Source organism: Elgaria multicarinata, chromosome 21 (assembly GCF_023053635.1).
Source record: "Elgaria multicarinata webbii isolate HBS135686 ecotype San Diego chromosome 21, rElgMul1.1.pri, whole genome shotgun sequence".
In the NCBI taxonomy this organism is placed as follows: Eukaryota; Metazoa; Chordata; class Lepidosauria; order Squamata; family Anguidae; genus Elgaria; species Elgaria multicarinata.
In genome coordinates, this window is record NC_086191.1 from 13,354,895 (window position 1) to 13,378,838 (window position 23,944).

At 48.5% G+C, this 23,944-nt stretch overlaps 1 protein-coding gene across 1 annotated transcript; it reads left to right on the forward strand.

Annotated features, from left to right (window-relative positions):
• The first annotated feature begins 800 nt into the window (after positions 1–800).
• On the forward strand, positions 801–23,402 carry FERMT3 (FERM domain containing kindlin 3). The gene is made up of 15 exons (XM_063145882.1): positions 801–929; positions 4,729–4,896; positions 7,791–8,024; positions 8,218–8,343; positions 9,550–9,718; positions 10,550–10,652; positions 12,309–12,416; positions 13,504–13,641; positions 14,541–14,590; positions 15,768–15,892; positions 16,481–16,587; positions 18,066–18,275; positions 19,907–20,031; positions 22,162–22,303; positions 22,609–23,402. The coding sequence occupies exons 2-15, from the start codon at positions 4,737–4,739 to the stop codon at positions 22,786–22,788; spliced, it is 1,977 nt and encodes a 658-aa protein (XP_063001952.1). The 5' UTR covers positions 801–929; positions 4,729–4,736; the 3' UTR covers positions 22,789–23,402.
• Positions 23,403–23,944: the final 542 nt, after the last annotated feature.

A 23,944-nucleotide genomic window follows, 5' to 3' on the forward strand; every position in this document is an offset into this window, starting at 1 on the left:
GAGGAGGCCGCTGCTATCGGCAACGTCGCAGGATCGTGGGAAGGAGGAACCAGCCATCAGCAAGCCAAGCGGCTGTTGTTTTTAGGCACTCAACTACCTCTTAGTTCTCCATTTTAAAAAATTCACATTTTTGCAAAAATAAAATCATGGTTTACTCTATGGGGTGGAAAATGTGCATTTCGCAGTGCTCCTTTTTTAAAAATGTACATTTTCCTAATTTAAAATGCACACTTTTCTCGTTCGAATGAAAAAAAAGAGTGCAATTGAACATGGGAAATGAGGCAAGCTGAGCTTCAAGGTGGTGTTCGGAGAATCTCAGTGATGGTGAAAATCACCCCTAATTTTCCCGTGGCCCAGTACAGGCTGGTGACTCTAATGTCAGTGGGGTGTTTTCATTCAGAACCAATCAACACTCCTTTAGAATTCTAGCTGACTCCGACAAACCCGGAGCGGATTCACCATCCCACTGACACCGGAGTCACCAGCCTCCACTGCTGTAGCCCACATTTAGGGGGGGTGATCAGTCCTTTTCAGCTGCCAGTAGCCCAGAGGACTCAAGACACTGGTACCTGCTTAGATGTGTGTTTAAAGCGGAGTGTGATCGCCTACCTGAGCTAGACGTGGCTGTGTGTGTGTAAGGTGCAGCCATAAACAGTGCGAGAAAGTGCACATTTGGCTCACAGCCCGACCAGAGCTATAACTGTACAACTTCCTGCCCACAAGGCTTCGAACAAACAAAAAAAGAAAAGTCATCCACATTTGAGCAAGTATGTATCACAAGAAGGGAGGAAGTTGATAAAGGCAAGTGGGAAGGAACCGCCCTGGACAGCAGGAACGTTGTAGCAGAATTGAGCAGTCCACAGGATCCAGGAGCCGCTTTCTGGGACACCTCCAGAAAAGGTCTTCGGGGTGAGACCACAGCCTCAAAGGTACGTTTCCTGGCTCTCTCTTCTCCCTTGAAGGTTCAGGGCAGTGTAGAAAAAGGAAGTTCCTTCTCCCGAATACTTCCTAGGCGGCCTCGCTTTCTGAACTCCCTTTGGGTCTCCTTGGAAGCCGAGCCGAAGAGATCCTCTCTCTCTCTTGCTGCTTTTGTGGCCTACCTGTGTTTTTCCTGGAGCTTCTGGCCCGTCACATGGGATGCTCCTGGACTAGATGGACCTTTGGTTCTGGTACGGTCTTCCTGGATGGGTACCTCTGCTAGTTTGTTACGGCAATTCCAAGGCCCTTCCCATAACCTGCTCCTCTCCAGGTGTGCTGGTGTACAACTCCATCGCAAACCCCAAATAAGTTTCAGGCAACTTGTGCATACAAAAATATCCCACCTATGTCAACACAGGTTAATATGTTTATTACATTCCAAATTTAAAACAGTCGATTCGCAGTCCTATAGTTTGAGAAGTTTAAATTTTGTATGTAATACATTAAAGTGTTTCATATATTTGGAATATTTTTGTATACGCAATTTGCCTAAAAAACTATTTTGAGGTTGTGGTTTATGAGCAGTTCTGCAATTCCATCACGCTTTACCATTGTCCATGCTGGCTGGGGTTGATGGGGGTGGTAGTCCAGCCCATGTGAGGAGGTGTGCTTGGGAAAGGATGGTATTGAGGGGGGAATGTTAATAGTGGGGCCGAAAGGGTATAGGATGTAAGAGGCATAGTCTAGCATTCCTATTCAAAACAACCAGGGTGAGCACCATGACTATTTGCACAACAACAATTAGCAATAACAATTGTCCTAAATTTGCCATCGTAGTGTAATGCCTCTACTGGGAAAGAGAACCTTGGCCCTGATTGAGTCCTAAACAAATGGGATCAAACTTCCTGATGAGTACTCAGTTGGCAGTTCAAGGTCTTTTAAAGCCTTCTTTTACTAAAGAATGTTGATTGCAGCAGAACCTTACAGGAGAATTTAAACGTTCTCCTGCCTGTCTGCATATTGCTACTTTTGATGTCCCATTCATTTGTATCTGATTTCTCAAATGTAAGGGAGCTCTCTTTACACAGCAGAAAGCACAGTTTTCTCAGTGTCCACCCCATTGTTTGCCATGGAGATGGGACATCTTCACCCTTGGTTCTATAACAACCCTTGAGTGTTTGTGAGTTTTCTTGGAAACTGTGACGTAGTGGATGAAGCAATAGATTGGTGGGGGGCAGTTTTCCATCTCTCTTTCCGGCCCTCCTCCTCTGCCTTGAACACAGCAAAATTTAGCAACTGAGTAGTGCCAGTCATTCACCCCTTCCTCAGCCTCCGTGATAGGAGACTTTGTATGTGCTTTATTTCACGGAGGCTGTAACAGCAGCCCAAGACTCTAAACTTAGAGGAGGATGGGTAGCAACTTGGTAATTGGCTCTTCTTTTCATTAAAGAGCTGTCACCGATTTCAACGTGAGCATGAAAAGATCAGTAACCTTAGACTAGCCGGGCAAAACCTCAGGGTCCTAATCTGCTCCCTCTCCCAGGGTTCTCCTTTCCCCCAGTCTGGCCCTGCCCTCTTTCCTCAGTCCTGTCCTAAGGATGAACTCCTGTCAGTGAGAGCTTTAAGCTAAAATATGCTGAAATGTGGGCCGTGTTGACCCAACTGCTTTTGCTTTTGCGCCTGCCCCCTTTGCCTGGTCACCAGTGGGACGTGCCGCCTCCAAGCACTTCTCTGAAATTGAATTCCACCTTCACGCCCTCGCTTCCTTCCCTCCTTCGCGTCACAGTCCCTAGGAAATCCCCCACGCAGAAACTCATGAAACTTGCCCAGGTGTCATTGTTTGATAGGGGAAGAAGTTACAGTTGAGTTGAGTTCGAAGAGGACTTAGGTGCCCGATGGGCAAAGCTGCACGCGGCGCGTGGGCCGAGGCTTTACGACGTGGCGGTGATTCAGAAGGATATGAGCAAAAGACACGTTTGGCAGCGGCGTTCTGAATCAGCTTGAAAAAGAAGGCAGAGATCACGGTACCAAGAAGGAAGGAAGACGTGATTGAGATCACATCAGTCTAGACGAGGGTTTGGCAGCGAGAAGAAAGGGATGAGCCAAAACGTTGGTCTCGGCCCAATGCTGATCACCTAGTTCCAAAAGATTCAGCAAAACGCTTGGCCCGCGGGAAGAGATTACCTTGCTAGCGTTAGGGGCTCGCCAAGTCTTTTCTGGCAGACCACCAGATCCTCCTGCATACCTGGGGTACTGCATGATAAGAGATTGAAGCTAAGGAAGGGATTCCCCTGCTGGCGCTACCAAGCTAAGGAAGGGAATTCCTTGCTCTTGTTAGCAAGGGAATCTCCAGGCTTGCGTGTGCGCACATGTGTGTCCAGAGCCAGCGACAGAGCAGCAAGGTGCTGCAAACCGCTCTGGCGCACCTACAGGCTAAACCCATTTGTTTTGAGCTCTCTGCCTGCAGCGGCTTTGCAACAAAAGCAAGAGTTTGCTGCTGTTGTCTCCTCCGCGTCCTCCGCATCTGCGCACAGCAAGCCCAAAAGCTTTCCCTGCGCACCTGGAGAGGGTGCGCACAAGTGGCTTCAGGCAGCACGGCCGAGCGCACGAGAGCAAAAGTGCTCGTTGCTCACCAAGCATCCAAAAAAAAGGGCTTAAGGCAGAGGACGGAGGAGGCTGTGCTGCCACGTCAGTGTCCACAATCCTGGGCTAGATGGGTCAATGGTCTCTCCCAACACAAGGCGGCTTCCTGTGTCCCTGTATGACCTGTGCCTGCAGGTGAGCCTTGGATCAGCTGCGGTTGCCATGTGCGCATACCGCAGCCCACGGCCGCCCATCCGTTGAAATGCGCTCCCCGGAACTGCGCAAAGTCGAGGCCGATGAGCTGCCCAGTTCCGCAACTCCGCACGAGGGAGGTGGCGGTGGCTGCTGCATTCCACCCCAGCTAGTCACCCTGTGACCTCTGGTTCCTGAGGAAGCAGAAGAGCAGAGAGGCGGCACGCCAGGCCACCCCTACGCGACCGACCCACGAGAGGAGCGGGTCCAAAAGAGGAAGTAAGGAGGCGGAAGGGCAGCCCTGACTAGGCTGAAGGTAGAGTCAGCGGAGGCATTTTTAAGAAGTGGCCCCATCTTCCAACCGAGACTTTTTTTGCCCATAATCTCTGTATGGCATCAAAGGGCCTTCCCAACTCTTACAGTGCAACCCTATACATGTCTACTCAGCAGCAAGCAAAATTGAGTTCAGCGGGGCGTGCGCTCTAGGGCTGAATCCTAAATACCTGCTCGCTTGATTGTAATATTGATAAAGACAGCCAAGAGCTTTCCCCACAATGCTCACAGGCCTAGGACAGTAGGGCACCCTCTGATGTTTGGCAATTGGGGGCCGCAAACAGCAGTAAGACGTTCGCCCCACTGGCCTCCACGGCTACCTTCCTCTCCCCACTGTGTCCAGGTGCTTTCCCCGCCCCCTTTTTTGTGTGTACCCGGAAGACATCGGAGCGAGGGCAGGAAGCACTGCCTTCCCTCTGAATTAGCTTCAAGCGTTGCCATGGAAGAAAACCTCATTGCAGCATCTTGAAGACCTAACAGAGCGAGGGCCGGAAGTATTGCCGTTACTCTGACTTGGCTTCATGATGGTGCTACGTCGGCAATGAGGGCTGTTGTTCACAAGCAGGGCATGAAGGCGTCTTGGAGGCATCTGTCTAGTCCTGCTTAGAACCAGATGCCGGATGAGATGCGGTCTTCGTCGGATCCAGCAGGGCTCTTCTTCTGTTCTTATGCCTCTTCTCAACCCCTTATTTTCCCCTCCAGGGCTCACCATGGCTGGGCTGAAAACAGCCACTGGGGAGTACATTGATGACTCTTGGGAGCTCAGCGTTTTTGTAGAAGACCTGGGTCCTGAGGCTGCTCCGGTCACACTCCGGGTTACCGGCAACTTACATATTGGAGGCATCATGCTACAGATTGTGAACAAATTAGGTAAGCCCTACGAAGAGGTTTCCCTTGTCTGGCTTAAGCGGTGTGTGTGCTCTGGTGTGTAGTGCGTGACATTAATTTTGTTTGCAGGCAGGGCTACAGCCCTTCCAAGAAACGCTGTCTTCTAACTGGGTGGCTTTGCCCCCTCTCAACTCAGACGTAGTGCAGCGTTGGGTAAGATGTACACACGTTGCTGGGGAACATGGGCGGGAGGGTGCTGTTGCCCTCATGTCCTGCTTGTGGGCATTCATAGAATTCATCGAATAGCAGTTGGAAGGGGCCTACAAGGCCATCGAGTCCAACCCCCTGCTCAGTGCAGGAATCCACCCTAAAGCATCTCTGACAGATGGCTGTCCAGCTGCCTCTTGAAGGCCTCTAGTGTGGGAGAGCCCACCACCTCCCTAGGTAACTGAATCCATTGTCGTACTGCTCTAACAGTCAGGAAGTTTTTCCTGATGTCCAGCTAGAATCTGGCTTCCTTTAACTTGAGCCCGTTATTCTGTGTCCTGCACTCTGGGAGGATCGAGAAGAGATCCTGGCCCTCCTCTGTGTGACAACCTTTTAAGTATTTGAAGAGTGCTCTCATGTCTCCCCTCAATCTTCTCTTCTCTAGGCTAAACATGTCCAATTCCCATGGGCTGCTGGTCAGCCACTGTGGGAAGAGTGCTGGATGAGATGGACCCATGGTCTGATCCAGTAGGGCTTTTCTTAGGTCTGTATGCGGCCGCCTGGCCTTCAGTGCAGCCCCACAAGGTAAATTTGCCCCTTTTCGGCCTCTGTCACAGAATTCACAAGCAAATTATTTTTATTTATTTATTTATTGATTACACTTCTATACCGCTCCCATAGCCAGAGCTCTCTGGGCGGTTTATAGAAATTCTAAAATTAAGATAAAAACGAGCATACAAAATTTAAAATTTTAAAACACAGAACATACACACATAAAGCATTAAAAACTGTTAAAAAACTAAACATGTGGGTGATTAAGATGTGCTGCCATATGCCTGGGCAAAGAGGTAAGTCTTAACCTGGCACTGGAAAGATAGCAGCGTTGGTGTCAGGCGAGCCTCATCAGGGAGATCGTTCCATAGTCTGGGGGCCACCACCAAAAAGGCCCTGTCCCTCGTTGCCACACTCCGAGCCTCTCTCAGAGTAGGCACCCGGAGGAGGACCTTAGATGTTGAACGTAGTGACTGGGTATATTCACGTCAGGTATTGTGGTCCCAAGCCGGGTAAGGCTTTATAGGTCAAAACCAGCACCTTGAATTGGGCTCGGAAACATACAGGCAGCCAGTGCAAGCGGACCAGAGCAGGTGTTATATGGTCGAACCTTCTGGTTCCCGAAATCAATCTGACCGCTGCATTTTGCACGAGCTGCAGCTTCCGAACCGTCTTCAAAGGCAGCCCTACGTAGAGTGCATTGCAGTCATCTAACTTGGAGGTTACCAATTGTTTTGCTGCCACTGCAGAGGTATAGCCCCCTGATCAGGTCTGGGGGTGCAAATCGCCTGCCCCCGGGTCAACTCCTCCAAGGGGAAAAGAATAAAAGTGGGAGAAACAGAGGGTGCTCTGGGGCGCGGCGATGCATGTGGGCGAAGAACTGTGACTCAGCTGGGGGGTTGTGGTCTGGCCGCGGGCCCCTGGCAGGCCTTCGATAAGCAACGGACATTCAGGCCTCGTCACTGTCACAGAACTCATCCTAGTCCTCCTGTCTGCTTGGAGAGGATGGAGGACGATAACCAGGCCCGGAAGGAACCATGCTATTTGTAGCAGTCGCTCAGAGCTAGATCCATTTTAACAACCGTGGTTGAGGTGGCGCAGTCCTCGCGAAGAGACTGTACCACGTCAGTTTTCATGCGTAAAGCACAAGGCAGCGGGGAAAGTAGAGCTCGTCTTGGGTAGAAACTTATATTTTATTTTTACTTGGTCCCTTGTTTGTTTATTACATTTATATTCTCTCGGGAAGAAATGTTTATTTTATTTTTTCACTCGGTCACGGTTGGTTGGTTGGTTTATTACATTTATATCCCACTTTTTTTCCTCCAAGGAGCACAAGGAAGCTTCCAGGGTCTTCCTCCTCGTAATTTTTATCCCCCCTACAAGGTAGATCAGGCTGAGAGTCAGTGACTGGTCCAAAGTCACCCAGTGAGCTTCATGACTGAATGGGGACTAGAACCCAGGTCTCCTGAGTCCGACACTCTAACCACTATACCACACTCTCTCTATCTGTTGGACAGAAATGAATACAAGAACCCTTGCGGAAGGGTGTTTAAGTATCCTCATGGTTTTCTCGCCATTTTTGTTCGACTGTGTGAGCCACTTGAAGAAAAAGGTTTATATTAAAAAGCGGGATGTAAATGATCAACGCAAAAATAAAATTTAAGCCACAGTTTGAATGGATTGGTTGAAATCACCTTGATTTAACTCAATACACCCAGGATTGATGGGACTGCAGGGTGGGGTGGGGGGCTCATCGCCTCACCCCTGCTGCAAAACCCAGCTGCATGAGGCTGCTTCCTCCACTGTCATCTTCCTTCTCCTTTTTTCCTCTGTTGATTTTGTTACGGAAAACTAATAAAATCTTTAAAAAAAAGAAAGAAAGAAAAGGAATGAGTGCCCGAGTTTGCTTGTTTTCCTTTTCCCGCCCCATCCCTTTTTCCTTTTGTGTCGCGTCTTTTGGTTTGTAAAATTTTGGGCAGTCTTGTTTGTTCTTGAGCTCACACCTAAGCTTCTCCAGGAGCGTTTTCAGCTGAAGAGCAGAGTAAAAATGCTTTAAATGAATAAAAGGAGTATTATATTTATGCACGTTGCCTCGGAGCTGAGTTTTTCCATGCTGATGCTCTCTCTCTCTCTCTCCCTTCCTCACCCCCTCCCTCCCTCTCCCTCCCCCTTTCCAGAACTTCAGAGGGACTGGTCAGACCATGCCCTTTGGTGGGAACAGAAGAAACTTTGGCTGCTGAAGACAAACTGGAGCTTGGATAAATACGGGATTTTGGCAGACGCCAAACTCCTGTACACTCCCCAGCACAAGCCGGTGCTCCTTTCCTTGCCAAATCGCTGCAGCGTCCGAATCCGGGCCAACTTCGCCCAGCCTGTCTTCCGCACGGTTGGCGACATCTGCAGGGTGCTTGGTGAGTGGCGAATAATACCACCCAAGGCTCGGGCCTGGCATCAAAGCATCCTCTCTCAGTATGGCGTACTCCAGGCTGTGGTCTTGAGGGGACACGATGCAGCCGGCTTGCTGAAGCTAAGCAGGTCTGTGCCCGGAGGGGTGACCACCTGGAAACTCCACGTAACTCCGCCTTGATTTCCACTCGCCCGCAGGTATTCGCCACCATGAAGAGCTGTCATTGCTGCGCGCCCCAGAGGAGAAGGACAAGCGGAAGGCGAAGGAGAAAGAGAGAAGCATGGTGGAGATCTATGACCTGTCTGGGGTGCGGCTGCCGGCAAGTGAGTAGCTTTGGGAGCAGGGCTGGCGTCGAGAGTGGGCACAGTTGGGCCCCTGCCAAGGGCCCATACTACGACAGGGGCCCATGACAAGAACCCCCTCCATGACCAACAGCCTTCCATGGAGGGCAAAAGGTTGAGCAAGCCCGGCTTTATTTGATAAACATACCAGCGAATGTTGCCAGCTTTAAAGAGAGGGCTATCATAGAATCATAGAATCATAAAATAGCAGAGTTGGAAGGGTCCTACAAGGCCATCTAGTCCAACCCCCTGCTCAATACAGGAATCCACCCTAAAGCATCCCTGACAGATGGTTGTCCAGCTGCCTCTTGAAGGCCTCGAGTGTGGGAGAGCCCACAACCTCCCTAGGTAACTGATTCCAGCGTCGCACTGCTCTAACAGTCAGGATGTTTTCCTGATGTCCAGCTGGAATCTGGCTTCCTGTCACTTGTGCCCGTTATTCCGTGTCCTGCACGGCTATCTTCTGACAGCTCTTCAAATAGAGGGCTGCCCTCTGCAAAAGTGGACGCAGAGGCGCCTTTCATGCCTCTGGGAGCATGAGTTGTGCTTCCTGCACAGAAAATGCAATCTTGCCTCCTTTCCCACAGCAAGGTCGTCTAATGTATAGTCCTCTAGATATTGCTGCACTGCAACTTCAATCGTTCCTCATGAGTGCCTATCCTGGCTAGGGCCGATGGGAGTTGTAATCCAACAAGAAGGCTGTATGTTCCCCTGTCCTACAGTCAAAATGCTCAGCTGTGATCCCTTCGGGCATTTCAACATGAGGCTTTTATTCCGCAACTTTACCCAGAGCTTCTGCTTCTGGATTCTTTGCGGGATTAAAATCGGCTCCTTTACATGTGCTTTCCCCCCCCCCCGAGTTTTTCTTTTCCCTGCCTTTATATACATTTCATTATACAGCCACTAGATGGCACTGTGGTATAGCAGAATTACAAAACCACACGCTAAAAATATAACATCGTTCAGAAAAATACTGTACTTTCCTCGATCTAAAAAATGCTGCAATAATACTTGGAAAGCATGGGAGAGGATGACGGCATGTAAAGGACCCGCAAACTATTGTGAATGAGCAATCACATGTGCACGATAAAAGCCTTGTGTAGAAAGACTTTTGGAGCAAACCGAGGATCATCCAGTGGTCTTTTTGGAGAGGACGAAGTCCATGCCTCCTTCCTGTTCTGACGTCAGGTGCAGAACAGCAGCAGTTTCGCGGGATGCCCGCTCACTTCTCGGACAGCGCCGAGACCGAGACCTGCTATCGGATGCTGTCCGTCAGTCAGACTGGTCTGACCCCCGAGCAGATCGTGCGAATGCATCGGCCGGGATCCATCATTGAGAAGACACAGATCAACAGCAGGTAAGAGGGAGATACAGATGCAACTGAGGCCAGGCGTCTGGAAACAGAAGCTCATTTTTTTTTTAGGGATGTGCACGGACCCCCCAATCCTCTTCGCGCCGCTCCGCCCGTCTCCCCCTCAGCTCCGTGGAGCGAGATCCGGCTTCGCCGCCGTCGCCACATGGATGGTGGCAGCAGCGGCGGCACAAGATAACCCACCCCCTTGTGTCTGTCATCGCGGGCTTCAATTGAGTCCCCGGCTTGAAGCCGGAAGAGGCCTTGGCCTTCACTTCCAGCTTCAACCAGGGCCTCAATTGAAGCCCGTGACGGACGCAGGTAAGCGTCCCTCCTCCCTGCTCCTTTACCTAGCGCCGCCGCATGGATGGCGGCACCAGCAGCACCAGATGAGTCCCCCTCCCCCCCACACACACACTTACCTGCAGGCGAAGCTCCGGATTGAGGCGATCCTCTTCGCCTCGATCCGCAGCCCCCCCCGACTCTCTTCGCCTCCGCCTTTTCCAGAGGCGAATTAGGCCGCCTCGCTCCTGCTTCTCTGAACCGAAGAGAAGCAGAGCACATCCCTAATTTTTTTAATGCTCCCATGGTTTATCAATAGAAGTATCCAGTGCTTAAATTATGGGAGGGGGGGTTAATGAATTCCAAAGCCGCGCCCCTGAACTGCCCTTCAGTTTAGCCCAATCGTGCCCCCATCGTAGCCTTCTATAAACAGTGTTGAAGAGACCCCACCTAAAAAAGGTAGGGGGTGAGGCCCTCTGTTCCCCTCCGCCTCGTATCATTTGTAATTACTCGCGGCCAAAGGTCTTCTTTTTGCTCCATTCCGCCCTCTCCCAGGTGGCTGGATTCATCGCGGACTTTGCTGCAGCAGCAAGTGAAGGAGTACGAGTCCTTATGGCTGCGTTTCAAGTACTACAGCTTCTTTGACCTGGAGCCCAAGGTCAGTGGTGCTTATGGATCGGGACACACCACCCCCCCAGGTTCACTCCGCTTGTTTCTAGAAAGAATATGCTTCGCCTCCATGCGGACCCCTGCCCTCTAGCTCGATAGCTGGTGACTGTAAACCTTCCTGGAGATTTTCAAGTCTGGATGTTTGGGTGTCTTTCAAAAAGAAGCTTCTAGCCTTCACGACTGGCGAGACAAACCTGAAAATGCATTTTTTAAAAACCGTGTGTGTCGGTAAATGAAAACCTAGACCTGCTTCCTGTCATCCGCAACTTGTTTATCATTTGATGTTTTAAAAAGTTACCTTTGCATGGCACGGGGAACTATCCATTTGCAGGAACTCCCAATAATGTAAGTTTCTTCCCTTGTAATGTGTGAAAGGGCCCATTAGGAATCAAGTGCACGTTTCAGTTCAGGATTCAAGGTATCCCAAGTCGTCCCTCTCGTGCATCTTTCCCCTCGGTATTCAAACTAGATTGAATAGCTTGTTGCCATTCTAGCATCCAACATTCCCGTTGCCCGCCGAAAACAAAACCAGGATGGGGACGTTTTTACAAGTTATCCAACAGAAAAACCTGAAACCTTTGAACGAAATCAAAAGGCACATGGCAAACTGACCCTATTTGCATCACGCCTGGTTCTGTTTGTAAATCATCTTTCCTGCGCAGTAGAGTTTCTCTGAATTGAAGAGGTCTGCAGAGAGGAGAATTTCACCTTGTTCTGGCGCGGCTATCTTGGGAGAAGCGGCAGCACTCGGAATTCTCCCTTGTGCACCATGTTTGAAAGCAGCACAGATCCAGTCCGGTGCATAGCCAGCCTAGCAAACCTCTTGCTTGTTGTCGTTCCAGCTCTGATGATGATACTAATATACTAGGGAGGTTGTGGGCTCTCCCACACTAGAGGCATTCAAGAGGCAGCTCTGGACAACCATGTGTCGGGTATAGAATCATAGAATAGCAGAGTTGGAAGGGGCCTACAAGGCCATCAAGTCTAACCCCCTGCTCAGTGCAGGAATCCATCCTAAAGCATCCCTGACAGATGGTTGTCCAGCTGCCTCTTGAAGGCCTCTCGTGTGGGAGAGCCCACCACCTCCCTAGGTCACTGGTTCCATTGTCGTACTGCTCTAACTGATTCCATTGTCATACTTTGAGGTGGATTCCTGCATTGAGCAGGGGGTTGGACTTGATGGCCTTATAGGCCCCTTCCAACTCTACTATTCTATGATTCTAATAATACTCAGCATTTGTATAACATTTTTGAGTGGCTAAAGCATGTTACGTAGGTCAGTATAAAGTAGGTCAATATTATTATCACCACCTCCTTACTGCAGCTGAGTCTAAGAGCTATGCTTAAGGTCAGCCTGGCGAATTGATTAGAACACTGGACTAGGACCGAGGAAGACCGGGTTCGAATCCTTCACTTGGTTATGAAATTCATCAGGAGACCTCTGGCCCGTCACTATCTCTGGCCCTACCTCTCAGGGTTGTTGTGAGAATAAAGCAGGAGGTGGGGAGAGAAGTGTGCGTGCCGTCTTGAGTGCCTTGGGAGAAGAGTGAGGTTAAAACAAAACGTAATAAATAAGGGTGTTCGTGGTAGAGGTGAAATTTGAACTGGGGGTTTCTTAATATGAAGCTCTTCCTTCCTTCTACAGTATGATGCTGTGAGGATCAACCAGCTGTATGAACAGGCACGCTGGGCCGTTCTGTTGGAGGAGATTGATTGCACTGAAGAAGAGATGGTGGTGTTTGCTGCTCTGCAGGTATCCTTCCCCCCTCCCACCCTAAAAGCTGGCAAAAACTCTGCTGGCTGGGGTGTGTGTGTGTGTGTGTGCTGGGAGTTCTAGGACTTCCCCGCCCCGAATTAGAAGTGTTCAAGAAAGCGAAGTCTAACATTCAAAGCCCTAAACAGTTTGGGGCCAGGTTATTTGAAGGAATGCCTCCTCCCATATGTACCTGCCTGGACTTTAAGATCATCCACAGGGTCCCTTCTTCGTGAGCCCCTGCCTAAGGAAGTGAGGCAGGTGGCTACTAGGAGCAGGGCCTTCTCTGCTGTGGCACCCCGACTGTGGAACAAGCTCCCCAGAGAGGTTCACCTGGCACCTACACTGTACTCCTTCCGTCACCAGCTGAAGACCTTTTTATTTTCTCAGTATTTTAACACCTATTACCATATTTCTTCGATTCTAAGACACACTTTTCCCCCCATATAAACATCGCTAAAAACGGGGTGCGTCTTAGAATCGCAGGTGAGTTTATTATTTCTTAGAATCAAAGCTTTTTTTTTCTGTTGGTAGTACTAAAATTAGTGTGCATCTTACAGTCGATGGCGTCTTAGAATCGAAGAAATACGTTAACTTAAATTTAAACTTTGCTGTTTTAATTCCATATTTTAACCTATATCAATTGCTGTGTGGTTTTATAGGGTGACCCTATGAAAAGGAGGACAGGGCTCCTGTATCTTTAACAGTTGTCTTGAAAAGGGAATTTCAGCAGGTGTCATTTGTATATATGGGGAACCTGGTGAAATTCCCTCTTCATCACAACAGTTAAAGCTGCCCTCTTTTAAATATGGTCACTCTAGCATAGCTTCTGCAGCTTTAACTGTTGTGATGAAGAGGGAGTTTCATCAGGTGCTGCATGTATACAAATGACACCTGCTGAAATTCCCTTTTCTATGCAACTGTTAAAGATACAGGCGCCCTGTCCTCCTTTTCATAGGGTCACCCTACTTTATTACGCTCTTCATTATTATAGTTTTTGTGAACCACCCAGAGAGCTTCGGCTATTGGGCGGTATACAAATGTAATAAATAAATAAATAAGTTGTCTTTGCATGCCTCCCTGCTAGTATCGCATCAACCAGCTGTCTTTGAACGCCAACCCTGTGGAGCAGCCTGGCGACTCTGGCCTTGATGACTTGGATAAAGCCCTCGCCACCCTAGAAGTCAAGCTAGAAGGTTCGGCATCAGCTTCTCCCAGCATTCTGGTAAGGGTCTTCCACTTCTTCTGCACATTCAAGCACGGCTCAGGAGAGCGCCTTCTCCCATACAAGGCTGCCCAGTGATTGTTCCTGGGGTTTTCTATTTGAGTTGTTCTTTATCGCCGCGCTTTGTTTTATATTTGTCTTGCAGACGCTGCTTCTATTTGGATAGACTGTTTTGTTCGCTAGCGTCTTTATTTGCCTATAGGGTTTTTTTCATTGAACTTTACTTTTAGTTTTAAATAGGGTGACCCTATGAAAAGGAGGACCGGGCTCCTGCATCTTTAACAGTTGCACAGAAAAGGGAATTTCAGCAAATGTCATTTGTATAGATGGAGAACCTGGTGAAATTTCCTTTTCATCACAACAGTTAAAGCTGCCATCTTTTAAATCTGGTAACTCTAGTATAGCTCCTGCAGCTTTAACTGGTGTGATGAAGAGGAAATTTCACCAGGTGCTGCATGCATACAAATGACACCTGCTGAAATTCCCTTTTCAGTCCAACTGTGAAAGATACAGGAGCCCTGTCCTCCTTTTCATAGGGAACCTGGTGAAATTCCCTCTTCATCACACCAGTTAAAGCTGCAGGTGCCCTGCCCTCTTTTAAATCTGGTCACTCTAGTATAGCTCCTGCAGCTTTAACTGTTGCGATGAAGAGGGAATTTCACCAGGTTCCCCATCTATACAAAGGACACCTGCTGAAATTCCCTTTTCTATGCAACTGTTAAAGATACAGGAGTCCTGTCCTCCTTTTCATAGGGTCACCCTGTTTTAAATTATTTTAACTTCAGCCCATTTTAATCTTCCTTTTAAAATAGTAAGCCGCATTGTGAACCATTATGTCTGAACGGGCGGTCTATAAGTATTGTTCATGAAGTAATTATTTTTTCTGGTTTCCCCTATAGGACAGCCTCACAGCTATCCCAGAATTGAAGGATTACCTCCGAATATTCAGGCAAGTTCCCAAATCTTCCGTTTCGTGAGATCTTGGGTCTGGATGTCACATTTTAAAATGGGCAGGAGCAGTTTCTTGCAATTTCAGGTTCCGGTTTTGCACAGCATTAGAAATTTAGCATTTAGCTAAGGCAGCCTTCCTTAGCCTAGTGTCCTTGAGATATGTTGGACTACAGTTCCCATACTGGCTGGAGGTTATGGGAGTTGTAGTCTGGGCACCTAGCTGGGAAAGGCTGGTTTAGAAAGATCAATTAAGGGCACCATCTTATGCAAATTTAGATAGAAAAAAGGCCTACAACTCTCTGGTAATGCTGGGAGTTATAGGACTTTTTTCTATCTAAACTTGCATAGGATGGTGCCTTAATTGAGAAAATGCTGCAGCCCTACTAAGCTAGCTAGAGGAAAGGTCTCTGGCATACTTATCCATTTTTAAATGTATAACCACATTTTTAAAATGTATAACCAGGGCAGTGCCTCTAATATTCTAAAAAGGCAAATGCAGTCAAACAATGAAAACATTACAAGATGAGAGGCATAAAAACTATTCAACCAGCCAAAAAAATTAAAATTAACCCATCGATTAAAAATAAAAGCTAAGATTTGGATTCTGAAATGAGCAACAGCTGGGCATAATCTTGGATGAAATTAAATGACCGTGATTTATCGCACCCAATATTTTAATATATTGTGGCAAGCTAAAAGACAATTCTATCCTAAAAGTGTAAAAACTGAAAATGTGTTAAATAAATCAATTTGTAATAAATCAATTTGTAAACTGCCCAGAGAGCTTCGGCTGTGGGGACGGTATATAAATGTAATAAATAAAATAAAATAAATTTAAAAGGCTGTGCAAAAAAGAAAATTTTGATCCGAAGCGACAAAGAAAGCAAGGCCAGCACCAATCACCTGGAGGAGGGCATTCCAAAGTCAGGGTGCCACCACAGAGAAGGCTCTCTCTTTTATAAATGTGTAATGTACTTCTCCCACTGATAATCCTCGGTGAAAGGCCTCCACCAAAAGTCTTAATGCACAGGCAGGTTGATATGGCACTTTTAGGGGCGGTGTTGAAAAAGTGACTCCACTTTGCCCTCCCTACCTGGATGTATTTTCCCCCTTGAGGCCTGTGCAGAGACGGTTGTGATTTTTTTTTAGTCAATCACCCCTCTTGCCCCACTCAGGCCCCGCAAGCTCACTCTGAAAGGTTACAAGCAGTATTGGGTGATCTTCAAAGAGACGTCCATCTCCTACTACAAGAGCCCCGAGGAAGCGCTGGGAGAGCCGGTGCAACAGCTCAACCTCAAGGGTGAGTCCAGCTGCCCACCCGCATCACCTGTCATTGGTAGGGCCCCACAACCCAAGCAGTCAAGGTCATGCAGGATCAGCGCCAGAGGGTGGGCATGATTGGGCATTTGCCAGGCCCCCACAAACCAGCCATTTCTGTTGTCCGCCGGACATCTGAGAGGATCAAATGCAGCCGAAGATAACACTCATGTCCGCACGGCACACTCCTCCAGATTTAGGGAAGCCAATGCCTCCCAAAACCTGGAGCCGTCCCTGGACACCTCCTTTGCAGGGCCCAGATTCAATCCTTGGTGCCTCCAAACAGAGTCCAGTACTGCGTGATATGGACCAACGCCATACGGCAGCCCTCTTCCTTTGGGAGGAGGTAGAACTCTGTGTTAGAATCCACATACATGCATACAGTTCTACATTCAAGCCTGGGCTAAGCTAGATGGGCTAGTGGGTCATTTCAGTTTCAGCCTGCTTAATGTACAGCACCATGTACATTGATGGTGCTATATAAATAAATAAATAAATAAATAAATAATAATAATAATAATAATAATAATAATGTGTCCAATTCCTAACCCTATTCCTGCCCCTACTCCAGGCTGTGAAGTAGTCCCGGACGTCAACATATCTGGCCAGAAATTCTGCATCAAGCTGTTGGTGCCTTCGCCTGATGGGATGAGCGAAGTACACTTGCGCTGTGCGGATGTAAGTGGGGCAGGCAGGAGCTGGGAGCAAGAAGGGAGCCAGGAATCAAAAAGTTGGGTGGGACAGCGGAGGTCATCTAGTCTCACCCCTTCTGCTAAAATGAGGCGGGGTGGGTGGCTGCTAGAGAAGGGGGAGCCTTTTCAGTGATGGCACCCTGGCTGTGGTATGCCCTCCCCAGGGAGGCTCTCCTGGCACCTACCTTGTAGTCTTTTCGGTGCAACTTGAAGACCTTCTTATTCTCCCAGGCATATTAGTCTTTCGGTGTTTTTCTTTCTAATGATGTTACTGCATTTTTAGATATTTGCCCTGCTGCTGGCTTTTACTCCGCCTTTTACTTTGCTTTATAGTCCATTTAAAACCTTTCAAAGTTTTATTATTATTATTATTATTGTGCTTTATTATGTTGCATTTTATGGCTTTACGTTCTGCAAACAGGGAGGGTTCAGAGGAGGGCAACCAGGATGACCAGGGGTCTGGAAACAAAGCCCTATGAAGAGAGACTGAAAGAACTGGGCATGTTTAGCCTGGAGAAGAGAGGATTGAGGGGAGACATGATAGCACTCTTCAAATACTTAAAAAGTTGTCACACAGAGGAGGGCCAGGATCTCTTCTCGATCCTCCCAGAGTGCAGGACAAGGAATAACGGGCTCAAGTTAAAGGAAGCCAGATTCCAGCTGGACATCAGGAAAAACTTCCTGACTGTTAGAGCAGTGCGACGGTGGAATCAGTTACCTAGGGAGGTTGTGGGCTCTCCCACACTGGAGGCATTCAAGAGGCAGCTGGACAGCCATCTGTCAGGGATGCTTTAGGGTGGATCCCTGCATTGAGCAGGGGGTTGGACTAGATGGCCTTGTAGGCCCCTTCCAACTCTGCTGTTCTATGATTCTATGATTCTTGCCTTCCACAGCAACAGAAAACAAGCCCACTCCATCACGGCTCCCTTTAGTTTTCTCGTCTCCAAGCTAAATAAACGTACTGAGTTCTTTCAGTGGTTGCCCATAAGGCTTGGTTTCTAGCCGCCATGCCAGGGCCAGCGTCCAGGGTAGGCACAGCTGGGCACCTGTCGATGACCCACGCCCCAGCAGGGCCCTGCTCACAAGCGCCCCCTGGAGTCGCTCCTCTTCACTTTTGCCACCTGCTTGTTCACCTGCCTTTTCCTCTGACCCAGAAAAAGGGGGATAAGGAGGGGCAGGGAACGGCCATGGTCTCCTCACTCCCTGGCTCGCTGCCTGTCAAGCAAGTGGCAGCCATGATGAGAAAGAGGAGGAGGAGGAGGAGCGAGGGCAGCTGGGGAACCACGGCAGTGAGAAGGTAGAGTCATGGAGGGAGAAGGGCCCTTGGGAGGTCTTCCCCCAAACCCTGGAGCCTGCTGCACCCCTTGCTGACTTGGCTGCCGTCCTCTGCTTGGGAGGTGGGAACGTAGGAGTGGGTCCTGCGAACTGACTGCAGTCCATCTTCCTCCTCCTCCTCCCAACCAGGAGCAGCAGTACGCCCGCTGGATGGCTGCTTGCAGATTAGCAGCGAAGGGCAAGACCATGGCGGACGCATCATACCAAGCAGAGGTGGAGAACATCCTGTCGTTCCTGAAGCTGCAGCGGACCAACCCGGACGCGCCCCAGGCTCCGGAGGCGGAGGGCGCCCAGTGGCTCGTGTCCCCGCGCTACCAGAAGAAATTCAAACCTAAGCAGGTATCGTCGTGCCCTGCCGACCCCGCAGACGGGTTACATTTTTGGATTGGTTGGTTGGTTTTACAGAAGGGCTGACTGGTGGGTCCAGTCCTCCGTTCATGGGCTTCATTGGCAGTTGCCAGAGTCCGCCATGTTAATTTCCCACAATGCCCTGGAGTGACGCTTTGTTGGAGGCATTGTGGGAAGTTTACTAGTTACGGCACTGCTTGGAATGAGGGAGGGACCAGGTTAAATAGCAGCGGTAAGCCCTGCCCGAAGATGCCAAGTGTTAGCACTGGGCCCAACTTGCAGGATTTCTACGGCTGTTTTCCAATGAGAGCAGATCCATAAAATTAACACATTAAAACAGCCAATACAGGTGAAACATGCATCAGCTAAGAACGTGGAGCTGCCTTTGAAAACGGTCTGGAAACTTCAACTGGTACAAAACAGGGCAGCACGGTTACTAACAGGGACTGGCCGACGAGACCACATTACGCCAGTCCTTTTCCAGCTTCATCGGCTGCCAGTCCAGGTCCGGCCCGATTCAAAGTGCTGATATTAACATTTAAAGCCTTAAATGGCTTGGGGCCAGGCTATCTGAAGGAACGCCTCCTCCCATATGTACCTGCCCAGACCCTAAGGTCATCCTCAGGGGTCCTTCTCCACGAGCCACTGCCAAAGGAAATGAGGCAGGTGGCTACCAGGAGCAGGGCCTTCTCTGCTGTGGCACCCCGGCTGTGGAATGAGCTCCCTAAGGAGGTTCGCTTGGCACCTACGTTATATGCTTTTAGACGCCAGGTGAAGACCTTTTTATTCTCCCAGCATTTTAACAGTCTATAAATAATTTTTAACTTGGGTGTTTTAAATTCGTAATTTTGCTTTGCTGCTGTTTTTATCGGGTTGAGCTTTTATATTGTATTTTATATTATGGTTTTATACTTTGAATGTTTTTAATTTTTGTGAACCGCCCAGAGAGCTCCGGCTATTGGGCAGTATAGAAATGTAATCAATCAATCAATCAATCAACAGCAGAAAGCCCTCTGCAAGGGGGTGTCTTCCAAAAGCAAAAAAGATTTCCCCTGCTTCTGGAATACCCCGAGAGAGGGAGGCAAATGAAACAGCCAACGAGAAGGCATTTCGAAGCTCTGAGGCAGTCACCAAAATCATAATAATATCCTTCTTCTGTAGCAGGGTGATCCTGGCCTGCACCTAAGCAGGGTTGCATTGGCAGATCTTATATTTGGAAGAACTCTTACATGTTTGGAAGCAAAGGTGTTTTCTGAGATAGTCCAATCTCAGACTGTTTGGAACAGCCTTTCGCAACCTGGTGTCCGCCGGACGGGTTGGACTGCAACGCCCATCGTTCCCGGCTGGGAATGATGGGCGTTGCAGTCCAACCCGTCCGGCGGACACCAGGTTGCGAAAGGCTGGTTTAGAGCTTTACAGGACGAGACCAGCAGCGCCTTGAATTGGGCTCCCAAAAGGTCATGAGATGGAATCCCCACGCAGTACTCTTTTAGGTTTTGGGGTGTGTGATTGTCACCTTTAATTCATCTTTCTGCCGCTCTGGAGACCTGCTGGGTGGGTGTGACGTGACCATGGTTCCGTAAAGAGAGTGGCAATCATCTTTCTATTTGCAACACCCTCAGTTAACACCCCGCATCCTAGAGGCTTATCAGAACATAGCCCAGCTCTCGCTTCCCGAAGCCAAGATGAAATTTATCCAAGCCTGGCAGTCCCTCCCTGATTTTGGGATCTCTTACTTCGTAGTCCGGTAAGGAACGGCTCTGCTTTCCCATCACTGAGAACAGAGGTCTGCTTTCTTTCTTTCTTTCTTTCTTTCTTTCTTTCTTTCTTTCTTTCTTTTTCTTTTGAATTATTTTACTTTTTCTTTTTATTTTAATTGAATTTTTCAAAGAACAGTAACGAATTTGAGAACGCCACAAGTGAGTTAATTTCTTCACAATTTTTCTGCTTGTAAATTTAATAGGGAGAAATGCCAAGTTCCACATCTAGGAAATAGAAACCAAAATGCACAGTTACAAGATGGGGGATACTTGGCTCAGCAATACTACAAACGAGAAGGATCTTGGAATGGTTGTAGATCACAAGCTGAATAGGAGCCAACGGTGCGATATGGCTGCAAGAAAGGCAAATGCTATTTTGGGCTGCATTAATAGAAGTAGAGCTTCCAAATCACGTGAGGTACTGGTTCCTCTCTATTCGGCCCTGGTTAGGCCTCATCTAGAGGATTGCGTCCAGTTCTGGGCTCCACAATTCAAGAAGGACGCAGACAAGCTGGAGCGTGTTCAGAGGAGGGCAACCAGGATGATCAGGGGTCTGGAAACAAAGCCCTATGAAGAGAGACTGAAAGAATTGGGCATGTTTAGCCTGGAGAAGAGAAGATTTAGGGGAGACATGATAGCACACTTCAAATACTTAAAAGGTTGTCACACAGAGGAGGGCCAGGATCTCTTTTTGATCCTCCCAGAGTGCAGGACACGGAATAATGGGCTCAAGTGACAGGAAGCTAGATTCCGGCTGGACATCAGGAAAAACTTCCTGACTGTTAGAGCAGTACGACAATGGAACCAGTGATCTAGGGAGGTTGTGGGCTCTCCCACACTAGAGGCCTTCAAGAGGCAGCTGGACAACCCTCTGTCAGGGATGCTTTAGGGTGGATTCCTGCATTGAGCAGGGGGTTGGACTCGATGGCCTTGTAGGCCCCTTCCAATTCTACTATTCCATGATTCCATGATCACTCAGGATCTCTGTTTGATATAAGCAAAACTATCTGATAAAGTTATCACTCCTCATCCTAATAGATCATGCCATAGAGTTCCGTGTGTCTTAGGAGGGTATCGTGTATCCTTCTCAGTATTATCAAATTCAATCAATGGATACCAGATTCCATAAAAAAAGTGTCAATTTCATCTTGGCCTCTTTGTACCTGAAGATGTTAGTGAGTTTCTTCATTACTGCAAGGTCCCAAATGTTCAGAGGAAGTTAATTTGCTAGTTTCCATGTAGCAATTATTACCAACCTGGCTGCTATCCAGAAAAAAGTCGGCTACTCTTTATTTAATTATTACAGCCCATATAAAGAGACAGTAGTCCCGGTTTTCAGACAGTGTAATATCTGGTTGTGTGACCTCACTGCTTTCTTGAATTTTAGCAGCCTCATCCAATCAGACGGCTTCCAAACGTGTTGGGACTACCGTCCCCATGAGCCGTCGACGGCTTTAAAGAGTATTTTTCTGCCATTCAAAGTTTTCATGGGCCAGAGTTTCACTTGAGACTCATCTGATAAACACTCATCCACAAAAGCTAAAGCCATAATAAATCTGTGGGCCTTCACAGTAGCACGACTTTGTTATTTTTTAGAGATCTGTTGTTTTAGAGACCTTTCTCCTTCCTAACCATAAACCTCTCTCAAAGTCTAAACAATGTACCAAGATAATATATTCTCTCCGCTCCTTGGTTCTTTCTCCCGTTCCCGATAGGTTGTAAGTGTTCTGCAAGCCGTTATGTGGTTATTAAGTTATTTGACGCGTTAACTTTTTTCATAATGCAACTTTTGAATATCACTATTATTATCACTTGCCCCAAAACGCCAATGCTTGGTGATGAGCCCAGAATTTTTGCACACGATGGCCCCAAACACTGGAACGTGGGAGTAGAATTACTTCTTAACAAGCTATTGGGTAGGAACGCTGCCTGTCTGCTTTCCCGTGATCTCTGTAAGCAAGAGGGCTAGCAACTTGCTTCCTTTTTTAAAAAGTGTGAGTTGAAAATGTAGAGAAGGGAGCTGGAATATGGGTGCCTTTAGTTCTTTCATCAGGTGCTATCTCTTGCTTGGAAACAGAACGAGCATAAATGAGAGAGATTTTGCCGTCTTTTTGCAGGTTCAAGGGCAGCCGGAAGGATGAAATCTTGGGCATCGCCAACAACCGTTTAATCCGCATCGACCTGGCTGTTGGGGATGTGGTGAAGACCTGGCGATACAGCAACATGCGACAGTGGAATGTTAACTGGGATATCCGGCAGGTCAGTCTATTCAGCAGGGGGGAAAGAGGGTTCTGGGCTGCTCCAGTAGGACCCCCGATTCTGCAATAAAAGCCCCTTTTACTAACAAAGCAACCTTTGGGGAGGCTGCCCTCGTTTCTCTGCAGCCTGGCGTCAACCACTCGATGGGAACAAAGCCACGTGCAAAACGGCTAGTTTCCCATCTCTTCCTTCTGTGGCCTATAACTGCCCTGAAGTTCCCTGCTGCCTCGCCTGTAAGAAATGTATGTGCACCCCAGGCGACTAGCCGAGGAAACACTCTCAGCCTCTGCTTCTCCTTCCCCCAGGTGGCCATAGAGTTCGACGAGCACATTAACGTGGCCTTCAGCTGCGTCTCTGCCGGTTGCAAGATTGTCCACGAATACATCGGTGGGTACATCTTCCTGTCCACCCGCGCGGCCGACCGAGGCCAGACGCTGGACGAAGAGCTCTTCCACAAGCTGACGGGGGGCCACGAAGCCCTCTGACCTTCCGCCACACGGCCGTCCCCTTCCCTGGGACACGCACACGGGGCCCGCTGCCTCCTCAAGGAACTCTCTAGCCGAAACGGGTGGTCAGAGCCTCTAACTGGAGCCTGGGGTGTCCCTTTAAGAACTTGGGAGAGGAGCTTCGAAAGGGCCAGGGAGTGAGATTGCTTGTTAAGAGAGAGGGGAAAAACCTTTCTTACTGCAGCCAAAGGAGCAGAGGCCTGCAGGAAAAGGAGTCTTTGAACAAGCTGGGTGCTGCCAGTGGGGGAGGGATGGGTGGGGTGTTCGGAATTCCCCCCCCCCCCCAGAGGTGGGGGAATAACAAATGCAGCCTCCTTGCTCCAAGGAGGACAATTTTACCAACTCCCGTGTCTCTAGCCCCTTATCTGCCCCTTTCCAGCATCTTTGAATGATTGCAACTCGCAAAACCTTCCCAATTCTTGGGCTAGCTTTCGGGCCCTACGGGTAGCTCAGAGCAATTTGGGTCAAGAGGCCTTTAATGATGACTAAATGGGATGGAATATTGCTCTTTGCGGGGGGGAGATGGGATTGTGTTTGCTTCTTTGTTGTTATTATACACCCCCCCATGGGGCTATTAAAATGCTGGAAATGCCTCCTCGCCCCCCCTTCCGTTTTATTTATTTATTTTATTTATTTAAAACATTTGTATCCCGCCCTATATCATTAAGATCTCAGGGCGGCCTACAGATAAAAGCATACAATATAAAACCATATTGCCTTTCCCGCAACGACCTACGTCGTCTCCGTGAAATACCGCCTCATGCATCGCTCTCAGCCTGAGAACTCTGTACCTCGTTTCTGGATCATCTATCCTTAAGTTCCCCTTTTATTTAGAGGCGGTTTGTGTTCGAGGAGGTAGATAAGCCTCCCTCCCTCTGTTTTTGATGTTCAGGCCTGAGTGCCGTTGCTTTTGTAGCCAAAACAGCACTATCCGAGCACAAGAGGGGATATGAGCAGGATTGGGAGAACCTCAGGGTTTGTTGAAGTGTAATAAAAAAATATTTAGAGGAATGAGATCCTAAGGGGTAGGAGCCATTAAAAAAAAAAACAGCTGAGAGATGAGTGGGTGTGAGCGGGAATGGAGTATACCGAAAGAGAGCATGGCTGGCAGAATTGGATCCCACTTCTGACACAA